We start from the raw sequence: 26,929 nt of genomic DNA, 5'->3' as shown, positions 1-26,929 counted from the left end.
CGAGGCTCCTCTCTGGGCTTTAGATATGTATGTTTACTCCCAGAACTCAGAGAGTGCTCATGGATCATGAAGCCCAATCCCCTGTCTCTACGAATAGGAAGGCTCAGGCTAGGAGAGCCAGGGGCTTTCCTAGGGTCACAAAGTTTTCTTTGTGACTCCTGGGCTGAGGCTGCGTCTACATAATAGTTCATGTGCTGCATAATTTGCTGCATAAAACAGTCTAATCCTTTTTAATTTTTAATTTCTATGGGTAGATGGTAGGTATATATATTTATGGGGTACATAAGAGATTTTGACACAGGCATTCAATGTGTAATAATCACATCATGTAAAATGGGATACCCATCCCCTCAAGCATTTATCCTTTGTGTTATAAACAATCTAATTATATAATCTTTTAGTTATTTTTAAATACATAATTAAATTATTATTGACTGTAGTCATCCTGTTGTGCTGTCAAACACTAAGTCTTACTCATTCTTTATAATTTTTCTTTTTACTCATTAATCATTCCCATCTCTCCCTCAACCCCTCCACTACCCTTCCCCTATGTCCATGAGTTCAATTGTCTTGGTTTTTAGATCCCACACATAAATGAGAACATGTTAGGTTTGTCCTTCTGTGCCTGCTTATTTCATTCAACATAATGACCTTCATTTTCATCCATATTGTTGTAAATGACAGAATCTCATATTATTATCGCTGAAGAGTACTCCATTGTGTATAAGTACCACATTTTCTTTATTCATTCATCTGCTGATGGACACTTAGGTTGCTTCCAAATCTTAACTATCATGAACAGTGCTGCAACAAACATGGGAGTGCAGATATCACTTCAATATATGGATTTCCTTTCTTTTGGGTATATACCCAGATTGCTGGATCATATGGTAGCTCTATTTTTAGTTTTTTGAGGAACCTCCAAACTGTTCTCCATAGTGGTTGTACTAATTTACATTCCCACCAAAAGTGTGAGGGTTCCCTTTTCTCCACATCCTCACCAGCATTCGTTATTTCCTGTCTCTTGGATAAAAGCCATTTTAACTGGAGTGAGATGATTTCTCATTATAGTTTTGATTTGCATTTCTCTGATGATCCGTGATGTTAAGAACATTTTCATGTGCCTGTTTGCCATTTGGATGTCTTATTTTTTATTTTATTTTATAACTTTTAAGTTCAGGGGTACATGTGCAGGTTTCTTATATAGATAAACTCATATCGCAGGGGTTTGTTGTACAGATTATTTTGTCATCCAGGTATTAAGCCTAGTACTCATTAGTTATTTTTTTGTGCTCTCCTTCCTCCCACCCGCCACCCTCCAGTAGGCCCCAGTATCTGTTGCTCCCCTCTATGTGTCCATGTGTTCTCATCATTTAGTTCCCATTTATCAGTGAGAACATGCAGTATTTGGTTTTCTGTTTCTGCGTTAGTTTGCTAAGGATAATGGCCTCCAGGTCCATCCATGTTCCTGCAGAGGACATGATCTCATTCTTTTTTATGGCTGCATAGTATTCCATGGTGTGTATATACTACATTTTCTTTATCCAGTCTACCATTGATGGACATTTAGGTTGATTCCATGTCTTTGCTATTGTGAATAGTGCTACAATGAACATATGTGTGCAGGTGTGTTTATGATAGAATGATATATATTCCTCTGGGTATATACCCAGTAACGGGATTGCTGGATCAAATGGTAGTTGCGTTTAAGGTCTTTGAGGAATCACCACACTGTTTTCCACAATGGTTGAACTAATTTGCACTCTCACCAACAATGTATAAGTGTTCCCTTTTCTCTACAACCTTGCTAGAACCTGTTATTTTTTGCCTTTCTAATAACAGTCATTCTGACTGGTGTGAGATGGTATCTCATTGCTGTTTTGATTTGCATTTTTCTAACGATCAGGGATGTTGAGCTTTTTTCATATGCTTATTGGCTAAATGTAAGTCTTCTTTTGAGAAGTGTCTGTTCATGTCCTTTGCCCAGTTTTTAATGGGGTAGTTTGTTTGTTGTTGTTTTCTTGTAAATTTGTTTAAGTTCCTCATAGATACTGGATATAAGACCTGTGTCAGATGTATAGTTTGCAAAAATTTTTCCCATTCTGTAGGTTGTCTGTTTACTCTGTTGATAGTTTCTTTTCTGTGCAGAAGCTCTTTAGTTTAATTAGATCCCATTTGCCAATTTTTGCTTTTGTTGCAATTTCTTTTGGCATCGTTGCCATGAAATCTTTGCCGTTTCTGTGTCCAGAATGGTATTGCCTAAGTTATCTTCCATGGTTTTTGGTTTTGGCTTTTACATTTAAGTCTTTAATCTATCTTAAGTTAATTTTTGTATATGGTGTAAGGAAGGGGTCTCATTTCAATCTTCTGCATATGGCTAGCCATTTATCCCAGTACCATTTATTGAATAGAGAGTACTTTCCCTATTGCTTGTTTTGGGTGACTTTGTAGAAGATCAGACAGTTGTAGGTATGTGGCCTTATTTCTGGGCTCTGTATTCTGTTCCACTGGTCTATGTATCTGCTTTTGTACCAGTGCTATGCTGTTTTAGTTACTGGAGCCATGAAGTATAGTTTGAAGTGAGTAGCATGATGCCTCCAGCTTTGTTCTTTTTGTTTAGGATTGTCTTGGCTATTCGGGCTCAGTTTTGGTTATGTATGAATTTTAGAATAGTTTTTTTTTCTAGTTCTGTGAAGAATGTCATCGGTAGTTTGATAGGAAGAGCATTGAATGTATAAATTGCTTTGGGCAGTATGGCCATTTTAACAATATTGATTCTCCCTATCAATGAGCATGGAATGTTTTTCTGTTTGTTTGTGTTACCTCTGATTTCTTTGAACAGTGTTTTGTAGTTCTCCTTGTAAAGATCTTTCACCTCCCTGGTTAGCTGTATTCCTAGGTATTGTACATTTTTGTGGCAATTGTGAATGGGATTGCCTTCCTGATTTGGCTCTCAGCTTGGCTATTGTTGGTGTATAGGAATACTAGTGATTTCTATACATTTATTTTGTATCTTGAGAGTTTGCTAAGTTGTTTATCAGCTGAAGGAGCTTCTGGGCTAGAACTATGGGGTTTTCTAGATATAAGATCATGTTACCTGCAAACAGATAGTTTGACTTCCTCTCTCCCTGTTTGGAGGTCCTTTATTTCTTTCTCTTGCCTGATTGCTCTGGCCAGGACTTCCAATACTGTGTTGAATAGGAGTGGTGAGAGTGGGTATCCTTGTCTTGTGCCAGTTTTCAGGGGGAATGCTTCCAGGTTTTGTCCATTCAGTGTGATGTTGGCTGTGGGTTTGTCATAGATAGCTCTTATTATTTTGAGATATGTTCCTTTAATACATAGTTTGTTGAGAGTTTTAAATCTGAAGGGGTGTTGAGTTTTACCAAAAGCCTTTTCTGCACCTATTGAGATAATCATTGGTTTTTGTCTTTAGTTCTGTTTATGTGATGAATCACATTTATTGATTTGTATATGTTGAACTCCTCCTATTGCCTCCTAGAGATAAAGCCTCCTTGATCGTAGTGGATAAGATTTTGATATGCTGCTGGATCCAGTTTGCCAATATTTTATTGAGGATTTTTGCATCGATGTTCATCAGTTATATCTTCTTTTGAGAAATGTCTATTTCAAATTTTTTGCACATTTTTAAATCAGGATTTTTTCCTATAGAGTTGTTTGAGCACCTTACATATTCTAATTATTAATCCCTCATCAGATGGATAGTTTGCTAATATTTTCTCCCATTCTATGGGTTGTCTCTTCACTTTGTTGATTGTTTTCTTTGCTGTGCAGAAGCTTTTTAACTTGATGTGATCCCATTTGTCCATTTTGCTTTGGTTGCCTGTGCTTGTGGGGTATTATTCAAGAAATTTTTGCCCAAACCAAAGTCCTGGAGAGTTTCCCCAATGTTTTCTTGTAGTGGTTTTATAGTTTGAGGTTTTAGATTTAAGTCTTTAATCCATTTTGATTTGATTTTTGTATATGGTGAGAGATAGGGGTCTAGTTTCATTCTTCTGCATACAGATACCAGTTTCCCCAGCACCATTTATTGAAGAGACTGTCTTTTCCCCAATGTGTGTTCTTAGCACTTTGGTCAAAAATTAGTTCACTGAAGTTGTGTGAATTTGTTTCTGGGTTCTCTATTCTGTTCCATTAGTCTATATGTCTGTTTCTTTGTTTGTTTTTGTTTTTCAGACAGAGTCTTACTCTGTCTCCCAGGCTGGAGATCTTGGCTCACTGCTACGTCTGTCTCCCAGGTTCAGGTGATTCTCCTGCCTCAGCCTGCCAAGTAGCTGGGGTTACAGGTATGCACCATCACACCTGGCTAATTTTTGTATTTTTAGAAGAGACAGGGTTTCACCATGTTGGCCAGGCTGGTCTCAAACTCCTGACCTCAGGTGATCTGCCCACCTTGGCCTCCTAAAGTGCTGGGATTACAGTCATGAGCCACTGCACCCAGCCTATATGCCTATTTTTATGCCAGTACCATACTGCTTTGGTTACTATAGCTCTGTAGTATAATTTGAAGTCAGGTAATGTGATTCTTCTAGTTTTGTTCTTTTTGCTCAGAATAGCTTTGGCTATTCTGGGTCTTTTATGGTTCCATGTATATTTTAGGGTTGTTTTTTCTATTTCTGTGAAGAATGTCATTAATATTTCCATAGGGATTGCATTGAATCTGTAGGTTGCTTTGCGTAATATGGACTTTTTAACAACATTGATTCTTCTAATCCATGAGCATGGACTATCTTTCCATTTGTGACTTATTCAATTTCTTTCAGCAGTGTTTTATCATTTTCATTGTAAAGCTCTTTCACTTCTTCGGTTAAGTTAATTCTTAGATAATTTAATTTTTCTTGTGGCTATTGTAAATGGGATTATTTTTTGATTTATTTTTCAGATTGTTCACTGTTGGCATACAGAAATGTTACTGATTTTTGTATGTTGATTTTGTAATCTGAAACTTTACTGAATTTTAAAATCAGTTCTAATAGGTTTTTGGTGGAATCTTTAGCTTTTTTCCAAATATAAGATTATGTCATCTGCAAACAGGATAATTTGACTTCTTCCATTCAAATTTTGATGCCCTTTATTTCTTTCTCTTGTCTGATTGCTCTAGGTAGGACTTCTAATACTATGTTGAATAACAGTGGTGAAAGTGGGCATCTTTGTTGTGTTCTAGATCTTAGAGGAAAGGCTTTTCATTTTCCCCCATTCAATATGATACTAGCTGTGGTTCTGTCATATATGGCTTTTATTATGTTGAGGTATGTTCCTTTTATGCTCAGTTTTTTTTTTTAGGATTTTTATTATGAAGGGATGTTGAATTTTATTGAATGCATTTTCAGCATCATTTGAAATGATCATATGGTTTTTTTGTCCTTTATTCTGTTGATATCATGTATCACTTTCATTGATTTGCATATGTTGAATCCCACTTGGTTGCAACTAATGATCTTTTTAATATATTGTTGAATTCATCTTGCTAGTATTTTTTTTGAGGATTTTTGCATCAATATTTATCAGAAATAATGACTTGTAGTCTTTTTTTGATATGTGCTGGTCTGGTTTTTGTATCAGGGTAACACTGGCCTCATAGAATGAGTTTGGAAGTATTCCCTCCTCCTCTGTTTTTCAGAATAGTGTGAGTAGGATTGGTATTAGCTCTTCTTCAAATGTTTGGTAGAAGTCAGCAGTGAAGCCATCGGATCCCAGGCTTTTTTTTACTGGGAGACTTTTTATTACAGCTTCTATCTCATTACTTGTTATTAGCGTTTTCAGATTTTGTATTTCTTTGTGGTTCAATCTTGGTAGGTTGTATGTGTCTAGAAATTTATCCATTTCCTCTAGATTTACTCTTCTACTGGCATATAGCTGCTTGTAGTAGTTGCTAATGATCCTTTGAATTTCTGTAGTATCAGTTGTGATGCCTCCTTTTTCATCTCTGGTTTTATTAGAGTCTTCTTTCTTTTTTCTTAGTTAGGCTAAAGGTTTGTCAATTTTGTTTATCTTTTCAAACAAACTTTTAGTTTCATTGACCTTTTGTATTTTTTTCATTTCAAATTTATTTCTGTTCTGATGTTTATTATTTCTTTTCTTCTACTAATTTTGGATTTGGTTTGCTTTTGCTTTTTTAGTTCTTTAAGATACATTGTTACATTATTTATTTGAAGTTTTTCTTCTTTTTTGATATAGACACTAATAGCTATAAAGTTCCCTCTTAGTACTGCTTTTGCTGTATCCTGTAGGTTTTGGTATGTTGTGTTTCCATTATCATTTGTTTCAAGAAATGTTTCAGTTTTTTTCATAATTTCTTTATTGACCCCCATGACATTCAGGAGCACATACAACAGTCTATTCTTGAAGGGAGGAGATTAATTCATTATAAATACTTTAAAATCTTAATCTTCTTATATCCCATTTTTTTTCCGTGTAAAACTATTATAATAACCTATAGTACATCCAAATTTAACCTTCTTAATATGCAGAAGAGGTTGTAGCCTTGAATTTAAAGTGTTTGTGAGAATTAGAATGTGTTGCATGTTTAACAAATATTGAGTGAGCCCCAATTTACGTCAGGCCCAAAGGCAGGTGTTGGGGATTCAAAGGTGAATCAGACATAGTATCTGCCCTTAAGAAACTCAGTTCACTGGAGATCTTGATGTGGAAACAGATTTCTGTCTTAATGGTCAGCACAGAGATGAGGAAAGCCCAGAGTAGGGGTATGTAACCCCAAGGCTGGGAATTTAGGGAGAATCTCCCAGAAGAAATGATCTGAACAGAATCAGGAAAGAAGAGAGTGATTGGAAGGGCTCAGGATTTGTGTTTATTTGGGCATTAAGATGCAGCTTGCCTCCTGTTGTTGCATTTCTTGTTTCATTGTATTTTTCCAATAAAAATATTTTTAGAATCCTCCCATGCCACTTTGGACTGTGATTTGGCTGCCTGTGCCTGAAACAGAGCCTGGCACATAGCAATGCCTAATAAATTTTTGTCAGATGATGGGTGGATGGATGGATGAACAGATGGATGGATGGATGAATGGATGGATGGATGGATGGATGGATGGATGGATGGACAAGCTGTGCTCACACTGAATTCCCTCCCAAGGTGACTGTGGACTCACAGCCTGTGTGGCCACCCGTGAGCAGATATGGGTTCAGAATTGAGGACACAGGCCACATGTACATGATCCTGACTCCCTCACACATCCAGATCCAGTGGCTCCACAGCTCAGGACTCATGATCATGGAGGCCAGCAAAGCCAGCAAGGCCCAAGGCCATGGCCTGTGCGGTGAGGTGGGACCCAGCTTGGGGGAAGGGAATGATTCCCACTTCCGCCTCTGCCCCCAGACATAATTCCTCCTGGAGCAGGAAAGGCTGGGACAGAATACCAGGCCAGAGGTAGAAGCAGCAGAGCTGCCAGGGCAGGGAGGCCTAATGTCTTGTGTCCTGGGGCCAAAGCTGCCAATAGGGAGATATAAGAAGGCTCTGGACTCAGCAAGTTGTCACTTCAGCCAGGATTGTCTGTCAGCTTCCCTCACAGCCTTCTAATGTTGGATAATCCTTTCCATCTGCATGAGCCTGGTCATTTCACAAAGCACTTCCACACTCTGATCTTATTTATTCCTGGTCATCCACACAACAGCACTGAGAGATGGCCATGAGTATCTGCACTGAACTAAAGAGGAAAGGGGGCTCAGAGAGATTAAGGGGCTTACCTAAGGGCACACAGCAAAGCTGCCACAATACACAGAACTAATGCTCTTCAGACCATAGCATAATTGCAGAGCATGCCCTAAGGGATTGAAGTATTCTCATAAGGAAAAGAGGTATCAGACAAGCCTGGATGTGGGCTCCTGCTCATTGCAGGGGCATAAGCACATGGACACTCATGGGACACTCCATGACAGACCACCATGATTGTGATGATGGGTGAGATAAAAAACACTTATAACACACACACACACACACACACACACACACACACCCTCCATCCTCCACCTGCACCCCTGGTGATCATTCACACATTCACATTCATGCCTGTCTGCATCCAAATGCCCTCCACACATGCACTAACACATGCAGTTCAGCTCTATGCTCATTCTTTGTGCAACACATATTTGCCATGTACTAGTCACTGGGGAGAAAACAGTGAATGAAACAGACAAAATCCCTGTTTTATGGTGCTTCTGTTCTTAACACAAACACTTCTTACACACATGCCACCATCACCACCACCACCACCACCATCACCATCACTACCACCATCTTTTTCTCATCATTTCTTCCTTCTCCTCTGTTCATTCCCAGCAAATAGCACTGTGGTCAGCAGTAGCCTGGTGAGCTGATTCCTCCCTAGGATACCTTTGTGTCATCCCTCACTGACTTAAAGCCAAGTCCCAAAGTGTGACCATGGGAACCACTAATAATATGTTAATAAGAGTTTGACTTTAATCATGCTTTATATTCACAGAATTGTGGTTAGAGGTGTTAGAACAGAAGTCGGATCATTTATATCTCCATTTTATTTGAATGAACATTTGATACCTGGGCACCCTGCTAGACAAACTTGAGGGTTGCTGAGACAAATGAGAATCTAAAAGAAAATGAGTCTTTGCACTCAGAGAGCTACAATCTTTTATGAAAGGCTGACCTGCAAGCCAGTGACTGTTACACAGATTTTGGAATGTCATGGATGGTGCATCTGAGGCATCCTTGAAGGAAGGACATCTGAGAAAGTATTTCAGACAGAGGGAGCAGCTTGAGCAAAGTTGTGGGCAGGAAAGTGTGTGTCTGGAGCATATAGATGGTAGGCGGGAGATGAAACCAGAAGTTTAGGTCACATTAAAAGCTAGGACCGATAAACTTCACCCTTGCCCCCATCTCAGTGCCTTAACACAACAGAAGCTTATTTCCTGCGTATGTAAGTTCCCAAATGGATAGCAATGATTCAGAGACCAGATTCCTTCCATCTTCTGGTTCTGCCATGTCAACATGAGTTTCCAAGTTCACAGGAGAGGAGACAGGTGGGAAGGTTTTATGGACTAGGCCTGGAGGTGGTACTCGTCACCTTCACTCACATGCCATTGGCTGGGACTCAATCATATGATCTCACCCAGCTGCAAGGGCGTCTGGGAAAAATACACTGACTGCCCAGGAAAAAGAGGGAACAGTTGTTATAATTAGCTAGCAATCAGTGGTAAAGCAGATTTCTTGGGGAGTAGCTTTTTATTTTGCTGTAATATAGCAAAACTTATAAAAATTTAGAATCTGCAAAGATAGTATAAGGTAGTGTACACCTTTTACCCGGATTTACCAGGGTTCACATTTTGCCCCATTTGCTTCTCTCTTTCTCTCTCTCTCTCTCTCTGTATGTGTGTGTATACATTTTTATATGCAGACGCAATCCATATATATATATATACACAAATTTTTCAGAACCATTAGAAAATAAGTTCAAGACATTGTATCCTTTTACCCCTAAATACATGTTTATTTCCTAAGTACAAAGACATTTTCTTTTGTAGCAGGTTTCCTAGTTTCCTTTCACATAATTTCTCTCACCTATAAAATGGGGATAATGGTATTATTGACCTCAAAGAACTGTGAGGAATACAAAAAGTGAGAGCTGACAACATGGGAGTGGTAGTGATGATCGTGGCTGGTGGGATTGTTTGGCCTCTTTCAGGTATCTGTGATGGAGATGCAGCCAATGACCTCACCCTGAAGGATGGCTCGGTGGTGGGTGGGGCTGAGGACCCTGCTTCCTTTCTGGACAGCTGGCAGGTGCCCAGCTCACTGACCGCAGTGGGCCAGACCCGCTTCCGCCCAGACAGCTGTGCCACAACTGACTGCTCGCCCTGCCTTCGCATGGTGTCCAACCGCACCTTCAGTGCCTGCCACCGCTTTGTATGTGCCAGCTGGGTCCAGCACTGGGGACACCTCCTGGGCTGTCTGGGGATGGCAACACCTACCTGCAGAGGCTCATTGTTCCTTCTGGGCAGGGAGGGGAGGAGCTGGGCACTGGGATGTGTGACATCCGAGTAAGCAGCACTGCCTGATGCATATGCCCAGGTGCCTCCGGAGTCATTCTGTGAGCTGTGGATCCGGGACACCAAGTACGTGCAGCAGCCCTGCGTGGCCCTGACTGTGTACGTGGCCATGTGCCACAAATTTCACGTGTGCATCGAATGGCGGCGCTCTGACTACTGCCGTGAGTTTGCGGGGCAGGGGGACCCTCCATTGTGACTGTTGCTCCCATCCCCTGTTAAAGTGGGAAAAGGCTCCCAGACCCAAGTTCATGTATGCTTTCTAGCTTTAATCATTCATGGATATATGTACATTAGTAAATTTATAAATATTTTATATGTTTAATTTACATTTAATTTTTATATTGTATAAAAATACATTTCGTAGTAATGAACACATATTTATTATGAGTCCTATGAATATATTAACACATAGTAATTGTGTTGTTATTTTAGTATTTGCTTTCTTTGAGTCTCTTCTCTGTAAGTGGAGACTGTAACCATCGCCCCCGCCCAGGGTGGTTTTGAGGATGTGGGGGAATGTGTGCCAAGTGCTCACACAGACCTGCCCCATGGACACCGTCCTGCACATCTTAGTTCCCTCTGCCTCCTTTTTGCTCACCTTTCTCTTCTTCCAGTCTTTCCCCTCCTTCCTGCAGGAAGGAAATGAGATCTGCCTCCTCCTCCCCCAATTAGGTTTGACTGGTGGGGTCCACTGGGGTGGCCTGGGCTAGAGTAGCTTGATTTATAAATGTAAACACATCCAGAAAGGCTGGGATTGGCTCACAGGAAGGTCACACCCGCAATATGACAGGTAAAAGAGGAAAAGACAAAAGTCCTCTTGGGTTGTGTTCTTCAAAGTGTGGATCCCAACTCAGCGGGTATGAAATCAATTTAGAGGGTCAGCACCAGCATTTTAAAAAATACAATAGAATAGAATAGAAAATACCAGTGTGTATTGCTCATAGAAAGTTTAGTATTATTTTGTAAAAGAGATTTTTTATTTTATATAGAAGCAATTTTCAATCCTAAATACCCTTTGAAATCACTCAGGGAACTTGAAAAGGCATGGGCCTCACAATCAGAGATTCAATTGGCCTGGGGTGGGGTCCCCACAATGATACCTCAAAAACTCCCTAGGGATTCTCTTGTAGTCGAGTTTGAGGACCACTGTTCTACATGCTTGTGTGTATTGGACCACAATGTAAAATCTACTTTTTACAATCAAGAAAGTTTGAAAACACTGATCTAGAGCAAGAGATTGGCAAACCTTTTCTGTAAAGAGCCAGAAAGTAAGTATTTGATGCCTTGTGTGCCATATGGTCTCAGTCATAAGTCCTCAACTCTACCTTTTTAGTACAAAAACAGCCTTAGAAAGAATATAAATGAACAGGCATGGCTGTGTTCCAATAAAACTTTATCTGTGAAAACAGACAGTGGGCTGGGTTTAGGCTGTGGGCTGTACTTTGCTGAGTCCTGATCTAAGGAAGGAGGTGATGTCACCAAGCCCTTTGACTTATGTACTCTCTGCTGAGGTGCTGATGACACTCTGAGCCCCCTCCTCATCCCCTCCTGTTCTTTCGGCCCTCAGTGGGGAGCCCTGCCTGGGGTCTGAGGTAGGCCTGGTGCCCACTGTGCCCCTGCAGCCTTCCTGTGCTCCAGCGACTCCACATACCAGGCATGTGTGACGGCCTGTGAGCCACCCAAGACATGCCAGGATGGGATACTAGGGCCTCTGGACCCAGAGCGCTGCCAGGTGCTGGGCGAGGGCTGCGTCTGCTCTGAGGGCACCATCTTGCACCGGCGCCACTCTGCACTCTGCATCCCAGAGGCCAAGTGTGGTAGGTTCCTCCCCTCCCTGAGCAGGGGCCTCCAAAGCCAGCCTTGGTCTCACCTCCTGTTACCCATAGCTGAGGCCCATCTGCATCCTTTCAGGTCTGCTTAGGGGTGGTCAGTATCCCAGGGAGAGTCTAGCCTGGGAAGGTCTGGGCTCACCTTCCTCACCTCGCACCCTTCCATTCCCCTCTGCAGCCTGCACTGACAGCATGGGGGTGCCGAGGGCCCTCGGGGAGACCTGGAACAGCTCCCTCAGCGGCTGCTGCCAGCACCAGTGCCAAGCCCCAGACACCATCATCCCAGTGGATCTGGGCTGCCCTGATCCCCGCCCTGAGAGCTGCCCGCGATTTGGGGAGGTGGCCTTGCTCCTGCCTACCAAGGACCCCTGCTGCCTGAGGACTGTCTGTGGTGAGTGTCCGCCTTTACTTCCTTGGATCTCAACTGTAAAACAGTTAAAACAGCTGTAAAACAGCTATCCATCAGCCCTGCACACCAACCCTGATAGATAGGACAAGGCCTAGGAGAAGCAAAATGTCTTGTAGGGGGTGAGCTGGGAGGAGGGGAGAGCCCTGCCTGGGGGCAGGGGCAGAGGCGCAGGAGTCAGTGCAGGGAGTGCTGTGGAGCCAGGCAGCCTGGCCACTCTTCCTTCCCCACCTGTAGCCTTGTGGCCTCAGGCAAATCATTTCACATCCTCTGTGCCTTCTTTCATTCTCCCGGAACATGAGCTGATGATCGGGCCCATCTTTGGGGTTGCTGTGAGATGGGGCACGTGTCAATGGATATTAGCTCTTGCTAATCTTCTGTCCCAGCCCTGAACCCTCGTGTGACCCTCAAAGGCCTCATCTAGGAGTGTGGGTCCTGGGGGCTGGGAGGAGCAGTGGGGGGAGGAGTGGGCCAGGCGTCCAGGGTTTGGGCAGTTGTCCAGTGCTCTCCACTGGAGAGCAGTGGGGACATCCGGCCCCGAGGTGACAGGCCCTGTGGTCCCCGGGGCCAGTGTGTAACCAGACCCTGTGTGAGGGCCTCGCCCCTACCTGCCACCCAGGCCACCGCCTCCTCACCCACTTCCAGGAGGACTCCTGCTGCCCCAGCTACAGCTGTGGTGAGAGGCCTGGGGCGGGGAAGGTGGGGGACGGACTGAGGGCAGTGTGGGGAGGACAGCTCTGGGAGCAGGGGCTCAGGTGTGGCCAGGCAGGTTCCTCTCCCAGCACCTAAATCCGGCCTTTTCCCCAGAGTGTGACCCAGATCTCTGTGAGGCAGAGCTTGTCCCCAGCTGCCGACAGGACCAGACCCTGATCGCTGGCCGCCTGGGGGACTCCTGCTGCACCTCCTACTTCTGCGGTGGGTCGCCGCCACTAGACGCCAGCGCACACAGCCGGATCACAGTTTGCTAGCCTCACCCTTGTGTCCTTGGGCAGCTGGCAGGAAAGGCTGGGGGTCTTCAAATGGGGTGGGAGAAGGGAGAAGGACAAGCTCACTGTCCAGGAAACAGGGTGGGAGGAAGAGAACACTGACCCTGTGTTCCCCCTAGATTACTGAGCAAGAGGAAACAGGTGCTTGTTCCGTGTAAATGTTTGGGTGGACATGAGAACTTCCAGATTCTGATTCCAGAATGAGTCACATGAGACCATGTGATGCTGCCATTAGTTAGCTCCTACCACACCTGGGTTGTTGAGGAGCTCCCACCCCCAGCAACGTGCTGTGTGCCAAGCTCCTATGAGGGGACTGCTGTGACAGCATTGACCCTCTTCCCCCTCAGCCTGTGGTGACTGTCCAGACCCCATCCCCGAATGTCAAGAAGGGGAGGCACTCACCGTGCACAGGAACACCACAGAGCTCTGCTGCCCTCTGTACCAGTGTGGTGAGTCCTGGCTGGGCACATGGCTGGCTGTGGCGGGAAGGACCCTTCACAGAGTCCCCACCCTGGGACTAATGGGGGTTGACAGGGAGCAACAGAGTGCTCCCAGGTGGTGAGCTGTGGAGGGCCGAGCAGCTGAAGCCAGGACGAGTGCAGGCCCACCTGAAGAAGCCAGGTCACACTGTCAGGCTGGAGGGTGGGAGCTCCAGGTCTGTCCCCTCCATGGAGGCCCCCAAGGACCAGACAGAGGCTTGGGTTGAAGGCAAATACTTGGGTCCCTTCATCCCCCACAGCACTGATAAGAAGTCTTCATTCCCTGACTCACCCAAGGCCCCCCTTCAGGGTCCCTTTCACCACTGTGTCACCATAGTGCCTGCTCCTGGAGGCTGTATCACAGAAGGCCCCGTGTTGCAAAGCCTCTGAAGCTCTGTTATTTTGTAATGACAAATAAAAGTATACTTTTCCCAGTATTTTTCTAGGGCCTGGTACCTGTATATATGATACTATACATACATGTAGACATGGGTAGTATGTGCATATCATGTGCTGTGTTCATAGTACCTTGATATAGAATGCACTGTGTACATAGTACCTCAGTAGTAACTGTTAAGCATAGTGCAGCCAGCATTATGGACTGTAAGTAAATCTAATGGATGAAAATGAACAAAATGGTTCGATTTAAATTTTATTCAGTTTACAAAAATTGCCTTGCACACTGATAATAGGAGAAGCATGAGGTTTTTTCTTACACAGAGTAGGAGAGGGGCCTCCACCAGGACACCCAAGGGCTCCCCTGATTGGTTCAATGTCAAAAGCCACCTCCGAAACAATGTAGGCTCCCATCCCCTGAGAGTTACCCAGATTACCTGGCTGCACCTGACCAGGAGCTGGTTGGCCCACTTGCCACGGTATTTGCCAGACTGATGTGAGGAGAGATTCACTATCTTTTCTCCTTCTCTTCACGTTTCTTCCCATGTTTCTCGGGAGGCAGCCTAGTCCTGTGGATGGAGTATGGGCATAGTCAGTTGGTTTCCGAACCTCAGTTAGGCTGTCTACCAGCTGTGCGGCCCAGGGCAAGTGCCTTACTCTCTGAGCCAAGGTTGCTCATTTGTAAAATGGTGATGCTAGTATCTGCCTTGAGGGGCTGTTGTGGAAATTAGAGATAATTTATGTGAAGGACATAATGGTCCTTGGTATGCAGTAGGTGCTCAAAAACAGAGGCTGTTGATATTATCACTTTCTCCCAGTCTTCATCCTACTTTTACTGTTACAAAAGCACTGTATATGCCTTGTAGAAAGTACAAATTCCAACTAAATGCAAGAAAATGAAATACCACCTTCCTACCTGCTAGATAATTCCACTGCCAATGCTTTAATGGATACATATCCTTCCAGATTCTCTCTATGGCTTTATGTAGATGTGGTTTACCAAAATCAGCTCATCCTGGACATACTCTTTTTTTAACTGGCTGTTTTCAGTGAACAATCTCTACCTTTCCACGTTAATATGTTTTCAACTTGTCTCATGCCCAGTCCGTGTTTCTTCCTGTTTGTCCAATCCAGGATTCAGTCCCGGACAATGCATTATAATGACGTGCCTCACATCTCTCTTAACCTAGCACAGGTCCCTTTTCCTGTGTGACCTCCCACTGTAGAGTCCAGGCCATGACCCTGCAGAGTCCCCGCTTCTGGACTTCGCCAGTTGCTTTCTTTTGGAGCTGCTTTCCTTGTTCCCTGGGCCTCTGTGCTTCCTAAAACTGAAATTTCCATCTAAGGCTTGATAGGTTCAAGTTAAAAATTTGGGGCTGGACAGTACATGCATAAGCTTCATAGCACATCACATCGGGTGCCACACACTATCTGGCTGAGCCACTAGAATCGATGTTAACATTGGCCCAGATTAGGGTGATACTGTAATCCTAAGATCTCTGCATCTTACATTTTTCCTCTTCCAACCAGAAAATAACCTATTCCTTTGACACCATAAAAATGCCCTTCCTCATAATTTTTTGGAACATCATTTGATAATCCTTGCTTGTGACAATAACTTTATTAGTAAATCAAGTAGCTCTTAGAGTTTTCAGATCCTCACCTTCCGTGCTGACCTTTGCCCCTCCCCTATCCACCAAAGTGTTGCACCCAGGGAGTTCCCTCACCCCTTGCCTTGTTCTCTCAGCAAATGAGAATGGCTGAGGAATCCTGAACTGAGAAAAGTCAGCCTGAAGACAAGGAAGAAAGGAAGTGTGGGCCCTGCAGGGTAGTATCAGCTGAAGCAGGGCAGGCTCAGGCGGGCCCCAAGTGGATGAAGTTTCCACAGGGTGGGAAAGGTTGTGTTAGACAGAGCGGGATGTTCCCTGTCAGCAGACCTTACCCTAGTGGCTGGCTTTCCTTGGACCACCTCTTGCAGGGTGACTGCAGACTGGGGAGGCCCAATTTAATGAGCTTGAGGTTCTGACGCTGTCATGTCACCAGTGCCTCACAGGCACAGCACCACGACCTGAAGTAGCTCCCTGGGGAGACTTTGGGTGCCCAGACTCTTCCCTGGGGCTCCGAGGACAGTGGGGGTCACTAAGGAGGAGCTGGGGGTAGCCCCTCCTTAGCCAGTGTTGCCCTTCTTAGGATTCACACCCCCAGGTGCCTGTGACTGATATGTTGCCTGCCTCTCCTCCCCCACAGTGTGTGAGAGCTTCCGCTGTCCCCAAGTGCAGTGTGGCCCGGGCACTGCCCTGGTGGAGGTGTGGAGCCCTGACCGCTGCTGCCCCTACAAATCCTGTGGTGAGTCCGTGGTCAGGACAGCCTCCCCACTGGGAGATCCAGTGGCCCTGCTGAGGAGGGGTTGGGGGAGCCTGGCCCACCACTGTCCACTCCTCTCAGATCCGTCCTCTGCAGGGTCTCTAGAGGAAGCCACAAGAATCAGCTTCCTCCTGCATCCGCACTCCAAGTGCTGAACGTTCCTATAGCCTTTTCTCTCCAGGGTAAAAGAAGGAAAAATCAAGTTTCTCATTCCAAAGAGGGTTTCCATCTTAAAAAGTCCTTACTGCAGCAGGGCGCGTTGGCTCACACCTGTAATCCCAGCACTTTGAGAGGCCCAGGCAGGTGGATCATGAGGTCAGGAGTTCAAGACTAGCTTGGCCAAGATAGTGAAACCCTGTCTCTACTGAAAATACAAAAAATAAATCAGCTGGGCATGGTGGCAGGTGCCTGTAAGGAGGTGGAGGTTGCAATAAGCCAAGATAGCGCCACTGCACTCCAGCCTGGGCGACAGAGTGAAACTCCATCTGAAATAAAAATAAAAATAAAATAAAATAAAATAAAAGAATAGGCTCTGGACCAGGTGGAGGGATTAATCCAGGTGACAAAAGGAAACCTGTGATTGGCCCATCTGCCTATTTATCCTTGCTCCACACCCAGTGGAGAGCTTGGTGTTCAGAATCCATCACTGCCCACCTGCCTAACCAGCGGAGCTGCAGGCCTCCTCCTGCCCCCAGGGATGGAAGGAAGCTGAGATTTGGGCCTCTCTCTCTTCTCTCCCAAGCCTGGCCTGAAGCTGGGTCTTCAGAAGACGGGTTGTGCCAGCAGTGAGAGGTCCAGGGTACCCAGGGGATTTCTACTTGAACATCCCTAATGAAGTGGGGCCTGGCCCCTTGTGTTTTTCAGAGTGTGACTGTGACACAATCCCGGTGCCCCGGTGCCATCTGGTATGGAGACCCTTTTCCCCCAACACCCCCTGGTCTGCTCCCCTTTCCTTTCCTCTGTATCCCCTCCTCTAGAGAACCTGCTCCTTTAATCTAGTGCAAGGAACCCATGGTTGCAAGTTAGCATTCTTGTCCCAAGCTCTGCCACTGGCTTTCTGGGTATGGTGCCCTCCTTTGTAAAATGGACATAATCATGCTTTAGAGTTGTGGTAAGGATTCACTACAATGATGATGAAAATTATCATGAAGATGATAGTGATGATGCTGATGGTGGCAATGATGGTGGGGACAGTGAGGAGGATGGTGGTGGCTATGATGGTGATAGTGCAGTGACGATGGCGACAATGCAATGATGATGGTGGTGTTGGGTTGGTGAGGATGGTGGTGATGGTGACGATGGTGATAATGCTATGACAATAGTGGTGGTGGGGACGGTGAGGATAGTGGTGGTGGTGACAATGGTGATAATTCAATGACAATGATGGTGGTGATGATGAGGATGATGGTGGGGGTGGTGGTGGGGACAGTGATGATGGTGGTGGTGGTGACAATGGTGATAATGCAGTGATGGTGGTGGTGATGGGGATGGCGAGGATGAGGGTGGTGGTGGTGATAACGCAATGTCGATGGTGGTGGTGGGGATGGTGAGGATGGTGGTGGTTGTGGTAGTGTTGGTGGTGGTGATAATGCAATGGTGATGGTGGTGGTGGGGATGGTGAGGATGACGGTGGTTGTGGTAGTGGTGGTGGTGGTGGTGATAATGCAATGGTGATGGTGGTGGTGGGGATGGTGAGGATGATGGTGGTTGCAGTAGTGATGGTGGTGGTGGTGATAATGCAATGGTGATGGTGGTGGTGGTGGTGAGGATGATGGTGGTGGTGATGGTGATAATGCCATGATGATGACGGTGGTGGTGATGGTGATAGTGCAGTGGTGACAGTGGTGGTGAGGACGGTGAGGGTGATGGTGATGGTGATAATGAATGACGATGGTGGTGGTGATGATAATGCAATGACGATGGTGGTGGTGGGGATGGTGAGGATGATGATGGTGGTGAAGATGATAATGGCGATGATGATGATGATGACAGTCATGATGGTAGCTAATGTTTATTAAGAGCTTGCTAAGTGCCAGGAACTTTCCTAGGCCTTTCATGTGTATTATTTATTGTCACAACAACCCTGTGAGGTTGATTCTGTTGTTTTCTCAATCCTACAAACAAGGAAGCTAAGGTTAAGGTCATGAAGCTAGTATATCACAGAGCCAGAGCTGACACCCAGGAAATCTGTCTCCAGAGACAATGCCCTTAGCCACCAGGCTGCATGGCCACTGAGGGAAGTGAAAATACTTTAAGAAATGTGAAGTCATGTTTAGAGTCCTTTTCTGAATTATATGTAACCCTCACACCCCAGCACACATTTCCTCTCACTCTGACCCCCATTCCCCCTTCCTTAAAATTGCTGAAGAAAGGTGAGAAGTACTGTGAGCCACCCAGGGCTCTGTCCCTCACTGAGAAAGGGGAGGACACTGGACAGTGCTCCTCATCGGGGAGGCCTGGGAGTCACACTGGGACTGAGTTTCCAGGATGCTGTGGGGCCCCAGGCCTGCCAGCCCCCTCCTGCCCACCACAGGGAGGGACTGACATAGAGAGGGGCCCAGGTGGCAGACTGCTCCTGAGGGCCAGGCTGGCCCCCACCCCAGGGTGCTGACTGCCTCTGCCCCACCCAGTGGGAGAAATCCCAGCTGGACGAGGAGTTCATGCACAGCGTGGACAATGTGTGTGGCTGCGCCAAGTACGAGTGTGGTGAGTGGGGGAAGCCTCGGGGCAGAGCCAGGCAGGGGGGGGCATGGGTGCCTGGGCTCTAGATGACCGTTGCCACCCTGCATGCCTATCCAGTGAAGGCCCCAGTGTGTCTGAGCCATGAGCTGGGCGTGATGCAACCTGGCCAGACGGTGGTGGAGCTTTCAGCAGATGGCGTGTGCCACACCTCCCGCTGCACCGCCGTGCTCGACCCTCTCACCAGCTTCTACCAGATCAACACCACTTCCGTGCTGTGTGACATCCACTGCGAGGCGGTAGGGTGTCGCCCAGGGTGGGGTGGGTGGTGTCAGGAGAGCTAGCCTGGCAGACCCTGTGTGCTCCAGGAATCAGAGGGGCCCTTGAAGCTGCCCTAAGCCTCCAAGACAAGTCAGAGGGGCCCTCAGAGACCTCTGTAGAAAGTGCCAAGAAAGGGACTGGGTTGCGAGAGGCCAGGAGGAGGACAGTAAGGGACAGATTTAGTGCCTGGCAAGGGTGGGTGTTGACAGAGAGAGCACACACTTATTAGGTACCTATGGAATGCCTGGCACAGTCCCTGTCCCTTTGGTTTGCATGCTTGTATTGCTACTATTTGGTGAGCACTTCTTCATGCCCAGTAGTTAGGATGGTGACTGGCTTCTAGTAAGGGCTAATAAATATTAGTTGGATAAAGGGGGTTAGAATTATTCCCATTTTTCAGAGGAGACAACTGAGACTTAGGGAGACTCTGTCATTTGTCAAAAGTCCTACGGGAACTGAGACTCAAATGGAGGTCTGTCTGGAATGAAAACTGGCATCCTACTTAGCAGAAATGTCTTGGAAAGGGTGGAGATGCCCTTTGCTGTAAGGGAGGCTCAGGGTAGATACAGGGATGATTAGCTGACTGTGACAGAAGGGGGCTGGGAGCTCCTCTTCCCGAGTACCTACAAAGGACCCTTCCGGACTCTGGGGTCCCTCATAGATAAGCAGGCAGTGGGAGAGCCAGGGTGGAGGTGGGCAACTGGCTGAGGCGCACCCTGCCCTGGCCTGTAGAACCAGGAGTACCAGCACCCGCGGGACCTCGCTGCCTGCTGTGGCTCCTGCAGGAATGTGTCCTGTCTCTTCACCTTCCCCAATGGCACCACCTCCCTGTTCTTGGTAAGCAGCCCCCTCGCTGCCCACCTAGGAGGGTGTCCCAGGAGGGGACACCAGGACTAGGGCCCTCTCTGGCTCCCAGGCCAGGGCTGGGTACAAACAGGCTCCCAGACCCTATGGGTTTGCTCAGGCTGTCCATCTGGCCACAGCCCCCATCACCCACTTCTGTGCCCTCCAGCCTGGGGCATCCTGGATTGCAGACTGCACTCGCCACCACTGCAGCAGCACTCCCCTGGGTGCCGTGCTCGTCCGCTCTCCCATCAGTTGCCCACCGCTCAATGAGACCGAGTGTGCCAAGGTCAGTGCCTCCTTCTCCACTGAGGCTGTAGGCCAGGGGCATCAGCTGTCTCGCTGGCAGTGGGGTGGGGGTCCTGTGAGCAGGAGTGCAGGAGGAAGGGCTCCCTGGAGCCTATGCCTGCACTGCCACCCCAAATCTACATCTCTCTGCATTTCTTTTTGCCCTGACCACATCACACCCTGCCTCTTCACACATCACGTGACCACATGCAGGTGTGCACAAACACACACTGTTACATGTTCTAGGCACATTCAGCCAGACACCAACACAGGCCACCAGCCACTCACACACCACACCCTCCAGGGACATTCACATCGGCATGCCAATGCACACACCACGCATCATCACACCTCAAAGCACTCATATAAGCACACTCTTGCACACATGCCACGCAGATGCAGTTCAGTCCTCTGATGGCTGGTGGGTGTCCAGCACTAGCATGGGCAGCTGTCAGTATGGGCGCACCTCAGAGAAAAGGATTTCCTGGAAGGCTTGGGGTTATTGTTGAATTATTAAAGTCCCTAAGATTAACAGTGGACATTTGAAGATTTCTGACTCTTCTCTAGAAAACAAATATACACAGACATTCAATGATACTCTCATACACACACCCACACGTGCAAAATCACACATGTACACACAGATACTCATGTATATGCTCACAAAATCGCACACACATACTGAGACCTGCCCCCCAACACACACTTATGTAGAAAGAACTGTCCCATCCATTGTTTTACCCATTTCACTATAGAGGAGGAGGGCTTTAAGGGATACTTGCCCCCATTTTAGAGATGGGAAAACTAAGCCTAGAGGAAAAGGATGATTTGTCCAGGGCTGAGGTAGAGCCCAGGCCACTGACCCAAGTGGGTGACCCCTGCACCCCTCCTCTCCCTGACCCTTTGTGCTGGGAAGCACTGGCAGTGGGGTAGGCAGTGGAAGGCATGAGGGGAGCTGCCCCAGGAAAGATGGGAGGCCCTGCACCATCTTGACCCAGGCTCCTGCCCCAAGGGGGCCACGTGCAGCTTTAGTGCCAACTTAGCCCCTGTGGCTCTCCCATGGCCTGGCAAGGGGCCTATGCTCCTGCCCTGGGGCATCACAGGGAAAGAAGAGTCAAGACTCCTGTACTCTGCCTATTTCTGGGATCTTGGCTCCTGGCCTGGACAGGGGTCTCCACACCTACCTCTCCCGACTTCCTCTCTCTAGGTTGGGGGCTCCGTGGTACCTTCCTTGGAAGGATGCTGCAGGACCTGTGAGTGAGCATGGTGGGGGCCCAGGGGTGGGGGGCTTTGATGGGGGCACAGGGTGTCATGTCAGGGGACAGAGGACCAGGTTCCTGGCCTGGCACCTAAAATGATAGCTCTTCTGGGCTGAGTAGATGAAGGGATAACATCCCCACCATGGGGCTCATGGCACTAGCGCAAATATGCAGAAGGCTGGAGGCCATGTGTGTGTCCTTGTTCTCATACAAAGCCTCTGCTCCTTGTCAGAGCCAGAGGACATTGGGGCATAGCATTCAGGAGGTCAGTAGTTCACCAGTTACTTTGCCTTCTCCTGCCCCTGCCAAGGCTCCCAGCCCAGATGCTCCCACATGAATTCTCCCGTGGTCAGACGCCCTGGTCTTGGAGGAGCCTCCTGGGTGGGATTCAGACCTTCCAGTGTCCCTGACAGTCTGAGTGTGAGCTCTGTGCACCTGTCCTGATACCTGGCTCCTGGAGCCCTGGCCACCCAGAACTGTAGCCCCCAACCATGTGCATATGCACATCCCAGTCAGCCTCTGCTTTGCACCACCTTCAATCCCCCACCCATATCTTTCCCCTGTGCCTGCCCTCCTCCTAGGGTGCTCAGACCCCATCTCCAGAAGGCAGTAGAACTTGGGGCCCTGTTATGTGCATTTCATATACTCCAAGAAAGTCGGACTTGGGGCCTCATCGGCTGATCCCTGACCCACAAACTCATGTTCCCTGAATGTCCCGTGTGCCCCCATGTGACCTGCACCCCATGTCCCTCTCCCCAGGTTCCCCGGGGACCCTGTTTCCCGTGGTCCCCGTTAGTCCCGCCTCTCCTCCACGGGTTAGTGTCCACTGTCGCTCAGGTACTCCTCTCGGAAGCCCACCGGACTGGAGGCAGGCAGCCGCGTTGCTATGTCCAGCAATGTCCCTTCTGCTAGGTGGCCCGAGCTCTGGGGGCAAGGGAGGGGGAGGGCCCCTGCTCCCCACCTCTGGCACAGGCCATTGGGCCTGCAGTGCATGCTGGGTAGTGAGCTGTATTAGCTGGGCTTGCATGGGAAAGCTTCAGCAGGGCCCGCTCACCTGGCGCCCACCAACACCCCAGACCGCCACTGCTTTGCTCTTGCTGGTCACTCAGCCAGTCTCAGTCCAGGACCCAGAGGGCCATGTCAGGACAGCCCTTAGTTCTCCTGCCTCCTGGAGCAGAGAGGGAAGACAAAGTGGACTTAGCTCTGGCCAGAAGCCATCTAGCTGGTGTAGTAGGAAACCTCTGTGGTGAGGCTCAGAGACCAGAAGAAAAGATTCCATTCCATTTCTAGAGGGATTCCTGGGGTTACAGAGTGAGTGCATGTACCTGGCAAATATTAGTGGAGCTCCAACTATGTGCCAGGCACTGTTCTAGGCACTGTAGAGCCTTGTGGAGCTGACATTTAGTGGGAGATACAGAATAACAAGTATAAAAATATATACCTCACTTGTCCCCAGATGCTCCTCTGCCCTAGCACAGAGTCCTCAAGGGGGCCCTGCTGGCCTTCCTGCCTCACCTGCTCACACTGCTCTGTCTGTGCCTTCCTAACTCTGCCTCCTTCCAGGGCATTGGGTTAAAAGGCTTTCCCTGGAAGGGGAGGGGTACTAATGCATGGGTGCTAACGCCGGAAGAGAGACCCTCCAGCATGACACTAACTGCCTGGGGCTGGCCCATCCTACTGCCCCTAAGAAGCCTGGTCTTGGCCACAGCTCCCTTATCCCCTTGTCCCCCCAGGTAAGGAGGATGGGCGCTCCTGCAAGAAGGTGACCATCCGCATGACCATCCGCAAGAACGAATGCAGGAGCCACACCCCTGTGCGTGGTGCCCACAAGGCAGTGGGGCAGCAAAAGATGGGGATGGAGGGGATTTGGGGGTGTGAGCGCCACAGACTACCTCACTGGCCTGCCCATTCCAGGTGAACCTAGTGTCCTGTGATGGGAGGTGCCCATCCGCCAGCATCTACAACTACAACATCAACACCTATGCCCGCTTCTGCAAGTGCTGCCGCGAGGTGGGCCTGCAGCGGCGCTCTGTGCAGCTCTTCTGTGCCACCAATGCCACCTGGGTGCCCTACACCGTGCAGGAGCCCACCGACTGTGCCTGCCAGTGGTCCTGAGGCCTGGGGGCCTGGGCTAGCTGGACCACCTCTGCGGGCCCCACTTCGTGTTTCCAGCTGGCCCAATGTGAATGGGGGTATTAAAGGTGGTAGAAATCTGGCACGTGCTGAGCATGGAATGGTGGGAAGAGGTCATAGGAGTAACCAGAAAGGGTCACCCCTTCCCATCCTGGCTCCCTTTCTGGGCTCCCCATTTTCCACATGTGGGAAAGTGCCATAGCTGAGGGCTCAGGGAGCTCACCTTTGTCCCTGGCTTGAGATGGAAAATGGGCTCTAGGTCCAGGAGCAGCACCCTCTGAACCTCTGTGACCCTGGCCACAGCTCTTGGTGGGGGGTGGTGAGAGCTGTGGGAAGGTGGGATGGTGCATGGTGCTCACATGGGAACCACAGCTGGACCCAAGACCAAGCACAGGGGCAGGATGCAGTGGCCCATTCTCTTGGCCTTTTTGACTACAGAAGAAACCAGACACAGTAAAAGGAAAGAGGGTTATACCTGCAACACTCAGGCTTGCAGATAGCTGCCCAGAAGGAGTTCCCAAAAGCAAAGATGGTGGATTCCAGGGCCCAGGTTGTCTCACCAAGATCTGTGAAGTCAGAGTGAGCTCAGTGACCTTCATATCCCCTGTAGTCCAAAGAAAGGTGCCTGGTGTCCTGGTATTGAGATGGTAATTCAGGAAAGGATTTGGAAGACCCAAGCCTGTACCCTTACCCCAAGGCAACCTTCCCAGCAGGCAGGCCGGCCTTGTGAGGTGGTGGTGGGGGAGTGAAACCCTCAGCGAGGGTCCAGCACTGCTTATTTAGGATGCTGGTTGACGGCCCATGCCTCTGAGACCCTAGGTTGCTGAGGGGGTACCTTTAGCCTGCAAATGCAGCTCCAGGCTTTGCAGTGCACCTTTTCTCCAAGGCCATGACAGAGTCGGGCTCAGAGGAGCCTGATTATGGGTTTTGTGTCTCAGCCCATGCCAGCCTCTGTGCTCCATGGGACTGTTTAGCAAGAGAGTGTCTGTTGGTGTCAGTGGAAAACACAGCCCCAGCCTCCCTGAGCACTTGTGAGAGCCTTGTCACTGAACCAGAGTGTCCCCTAAAGCAGGGCCAGAGCCCCTTTCCACACCCCACTCTGCAAGTCTTCCACCCCTGTGCCACTTTGTGCCATGTGGATCCCAAGAGCATGAACATGATGTTGTACAGGCCCCAGCACTGCCCTGTGTGTCTGAAGATGTGGCTGGACGCCCCTTGAGGTGAGGAGGCTGTGCCAGGATGGCCCCCTGCTGTTTCCAAGCCTCTTTGTGCACATATTTGTGTTCTGTTTATGTATCAATAAACCACAGGAAGACTTCAGGCTTCTGAGAATCTCTGAGGGAGCCAGGTTTACTTTGAACTTGAAGGAGTATCCACTGCGAAGAGACGACTCTATTTTATGGCCCTGGACATCAGCACCACTTCTGCCCCATCCATCCCAGCACCATGCCCCACTCACAGCAGAACCATTGGTGGGTGTTTGCTGGTTGGAATTGAATGGACTGGAGACTGGCTTCTAGAGGAAGGGGATGAGGAGAAAGACGAGGACATTGGGAGCTGGGGAGCTGGCACCCAGGCGAGGGACTGAGGAGTGATCGTGGTTCTGTGGGCCCAGAGACAGATGCTTCTCACAGGAGATGTGGATGAGGCAGACCCAGAGAGTAGGTTTCATATTGGCCTCTTAACATTTCTGTATTTCTTTCCTTGTTGTTCTCCCAATGAGCTCAGTACGTTTTTGCAGCCATGTCAGCTGTGGTAGGATTAAGGAGCACCCAGGGACAGGCTCTCAGTGACACTTCACCTGTGAAGGACCATTGGGACACCTAAGGAGAAAATGGGAGGGTGCTTTCCTGGGTTGTCCCATGTGGGAAGGAGAAGGAGGGGGCTAGGAAAGCACCCCTCAATAATAGAAAAAACTCGTAGAGGAGTCAGTGCTTACAGTGCAAGAGCTTCACCCTGCCTAGAGAGGGTAGAACATCTTTTTTTGAACGAACACTTTGAAGGCTTGGCTTTTATTTCATAAGTAAGCTCTTCTTATGGTGCATCTGTCTGCTAACATGGACCCTGAGTCTTTTCCTAATGAAAATGAATTTTCCTAATGAAGCTTTATGGCTTTGTAAGTAGCACATTACTAAATAATCAATGGATCAAATAAGAAATCAGAATGGAAATTGGACAACATTTTGATCTATGTAATTTTGAAATTATGACACATTAACCTGTGAGATGCAGCTAAAGCAGTACTTAGAGAAACATTTATAGCCTTAAATGCATACATCACACTTCTTAATTTCTCATCATTACAGCCAGAGATGGGTGGGACAAGGCTTCCAAATTTCTCTATAAGGGATGATGATCCATGGCTTGTAGTCGGTTATCTCCTTAGCTACACACACTCCCTAAATCAATAGTTTTCAGAGTTTTGAACTCTGATTTCAACAGACCATGACTTTAAACAGAACATGGCTGTTAAAGTGAACTGGGTTTAAAATCCTGGTTCCATTATATGGCAAGATGTTTTGGCTGAGACATAAGGAAGTTTTTAATAGCCATTACTGGCTTTATAGTGTTCCTGGCTGTTCATTCCTCACCTCATGACCCTTCCCATCTGTTTATGTCCAGTTATGGGAAAGCAGCTTTTGAACAGGCCACTCCTCATCAGCTGTTGTGTAGACAGAGGCAGAGGGCACCAGGTTAAGTCAGCCAGCCTTGGCCTAAACGTCTTCCTGCAGTCTCGATTCAGGAGGGTGGCTCCAGGCTTTCAGATGCCTGTTCCCCACATCCGACCCATTTTTGGTGACCTAGTTTCAGTAACCTGGCCCTCCTTGGCTCCAGTTGGCAGCAGTTCTCAGCCCTCTTGCTGTACTCCCACTGTGTCCTCTCAGATGGCC

The 26,929-nt window shown here is 47.8% G+C and overlaps 1 protein-coding gene across 2 annotated transcripts in view; it reads left to right on the top strand.

The window, feature by feature from the left end:
- Positions 1-24,020, top strand: part of OTOG (otogelin) — a 101,051-nt gene extending 77,031 nt beyond the window's left edge. For both annotated transcript variants that reach the window (XM_025357311.1, XM_025357309.1), the window contains 17 exons: positions 7,111-7,294; positions 9,692-9,912; positions 10,078-10,216; positions 11,678-11,872; positions 12,063-12,275; positions 12,862-12,966; positions 13,098-13,205; positions 13,624-13,725; positions 16,399-16,497; positions 17,380-17,420; positions 19,146-19,221; positions 19,315-19,493; positions 20,248-20,352; positions 20,528-20,647; positions 21,854-21,899; positions 23,639-23,718; positions 23,820-24,020. In XM_025357311.1, coding sequence (XP_025213096.1) covers positions 7,111-7,294; positions 9,692-9,912; positions 10,078-10,216; positions 11,678-11,872; positions 12,063-12,275; positions 12,862-12,966; positions 13,098-13,205; positions 13,624-13,725; positions 16,399-16,497; positions 17,380-17,420; positions 19,146-19,221; positions 19,315-19,493; positions 20,248-20,352; positions 20,528-20,647; positions 21,854-21,899; positions 23,639-23,718; positions 23,820-24,020 — 2,214 coding nt within the window. The remainder of the gene's footprint in view (positions 1-7,110; positions 7,295-9,691; positions 9,913-10,077; positions 10,217-11,677; positions 11,873-12,062; positions 12,276-12,861; positions 12,967-13,097; positions 13,206-13,623; positions 13,726-16,398; positions 16,498-17,379; positions 17,421-19,145; positions 19,222-19,314; positions 19,494-20,247; positions 20,353-20,527; positions 20,648-21,853; positions 21,900-23,638; positions 23,719-23,819) is intronic.
- The last annotated feature ends 2,909 nt before the right edge of the window (positions 24,021-26,929 follow it).

The sequence above is a fragment of the Theropithecus gelada genome, chromosome 14, assembly GCF_003255815.1.
Source record: "Theropithecus gelada isolate Dixy chromosome 14, Tgel_1.0, whole genome shotgun sequence".
NCBI classification, from domain to species: domain Eukaryota; kingdom Metazoa; phylum Chordata; class Mammalia; order Primates; family Cercopithecidae; genus Theropithecus; species Theropithecus gelada.
This window is presented reverse-complemented; position numbering and strand designations above follow the sequence as displayed.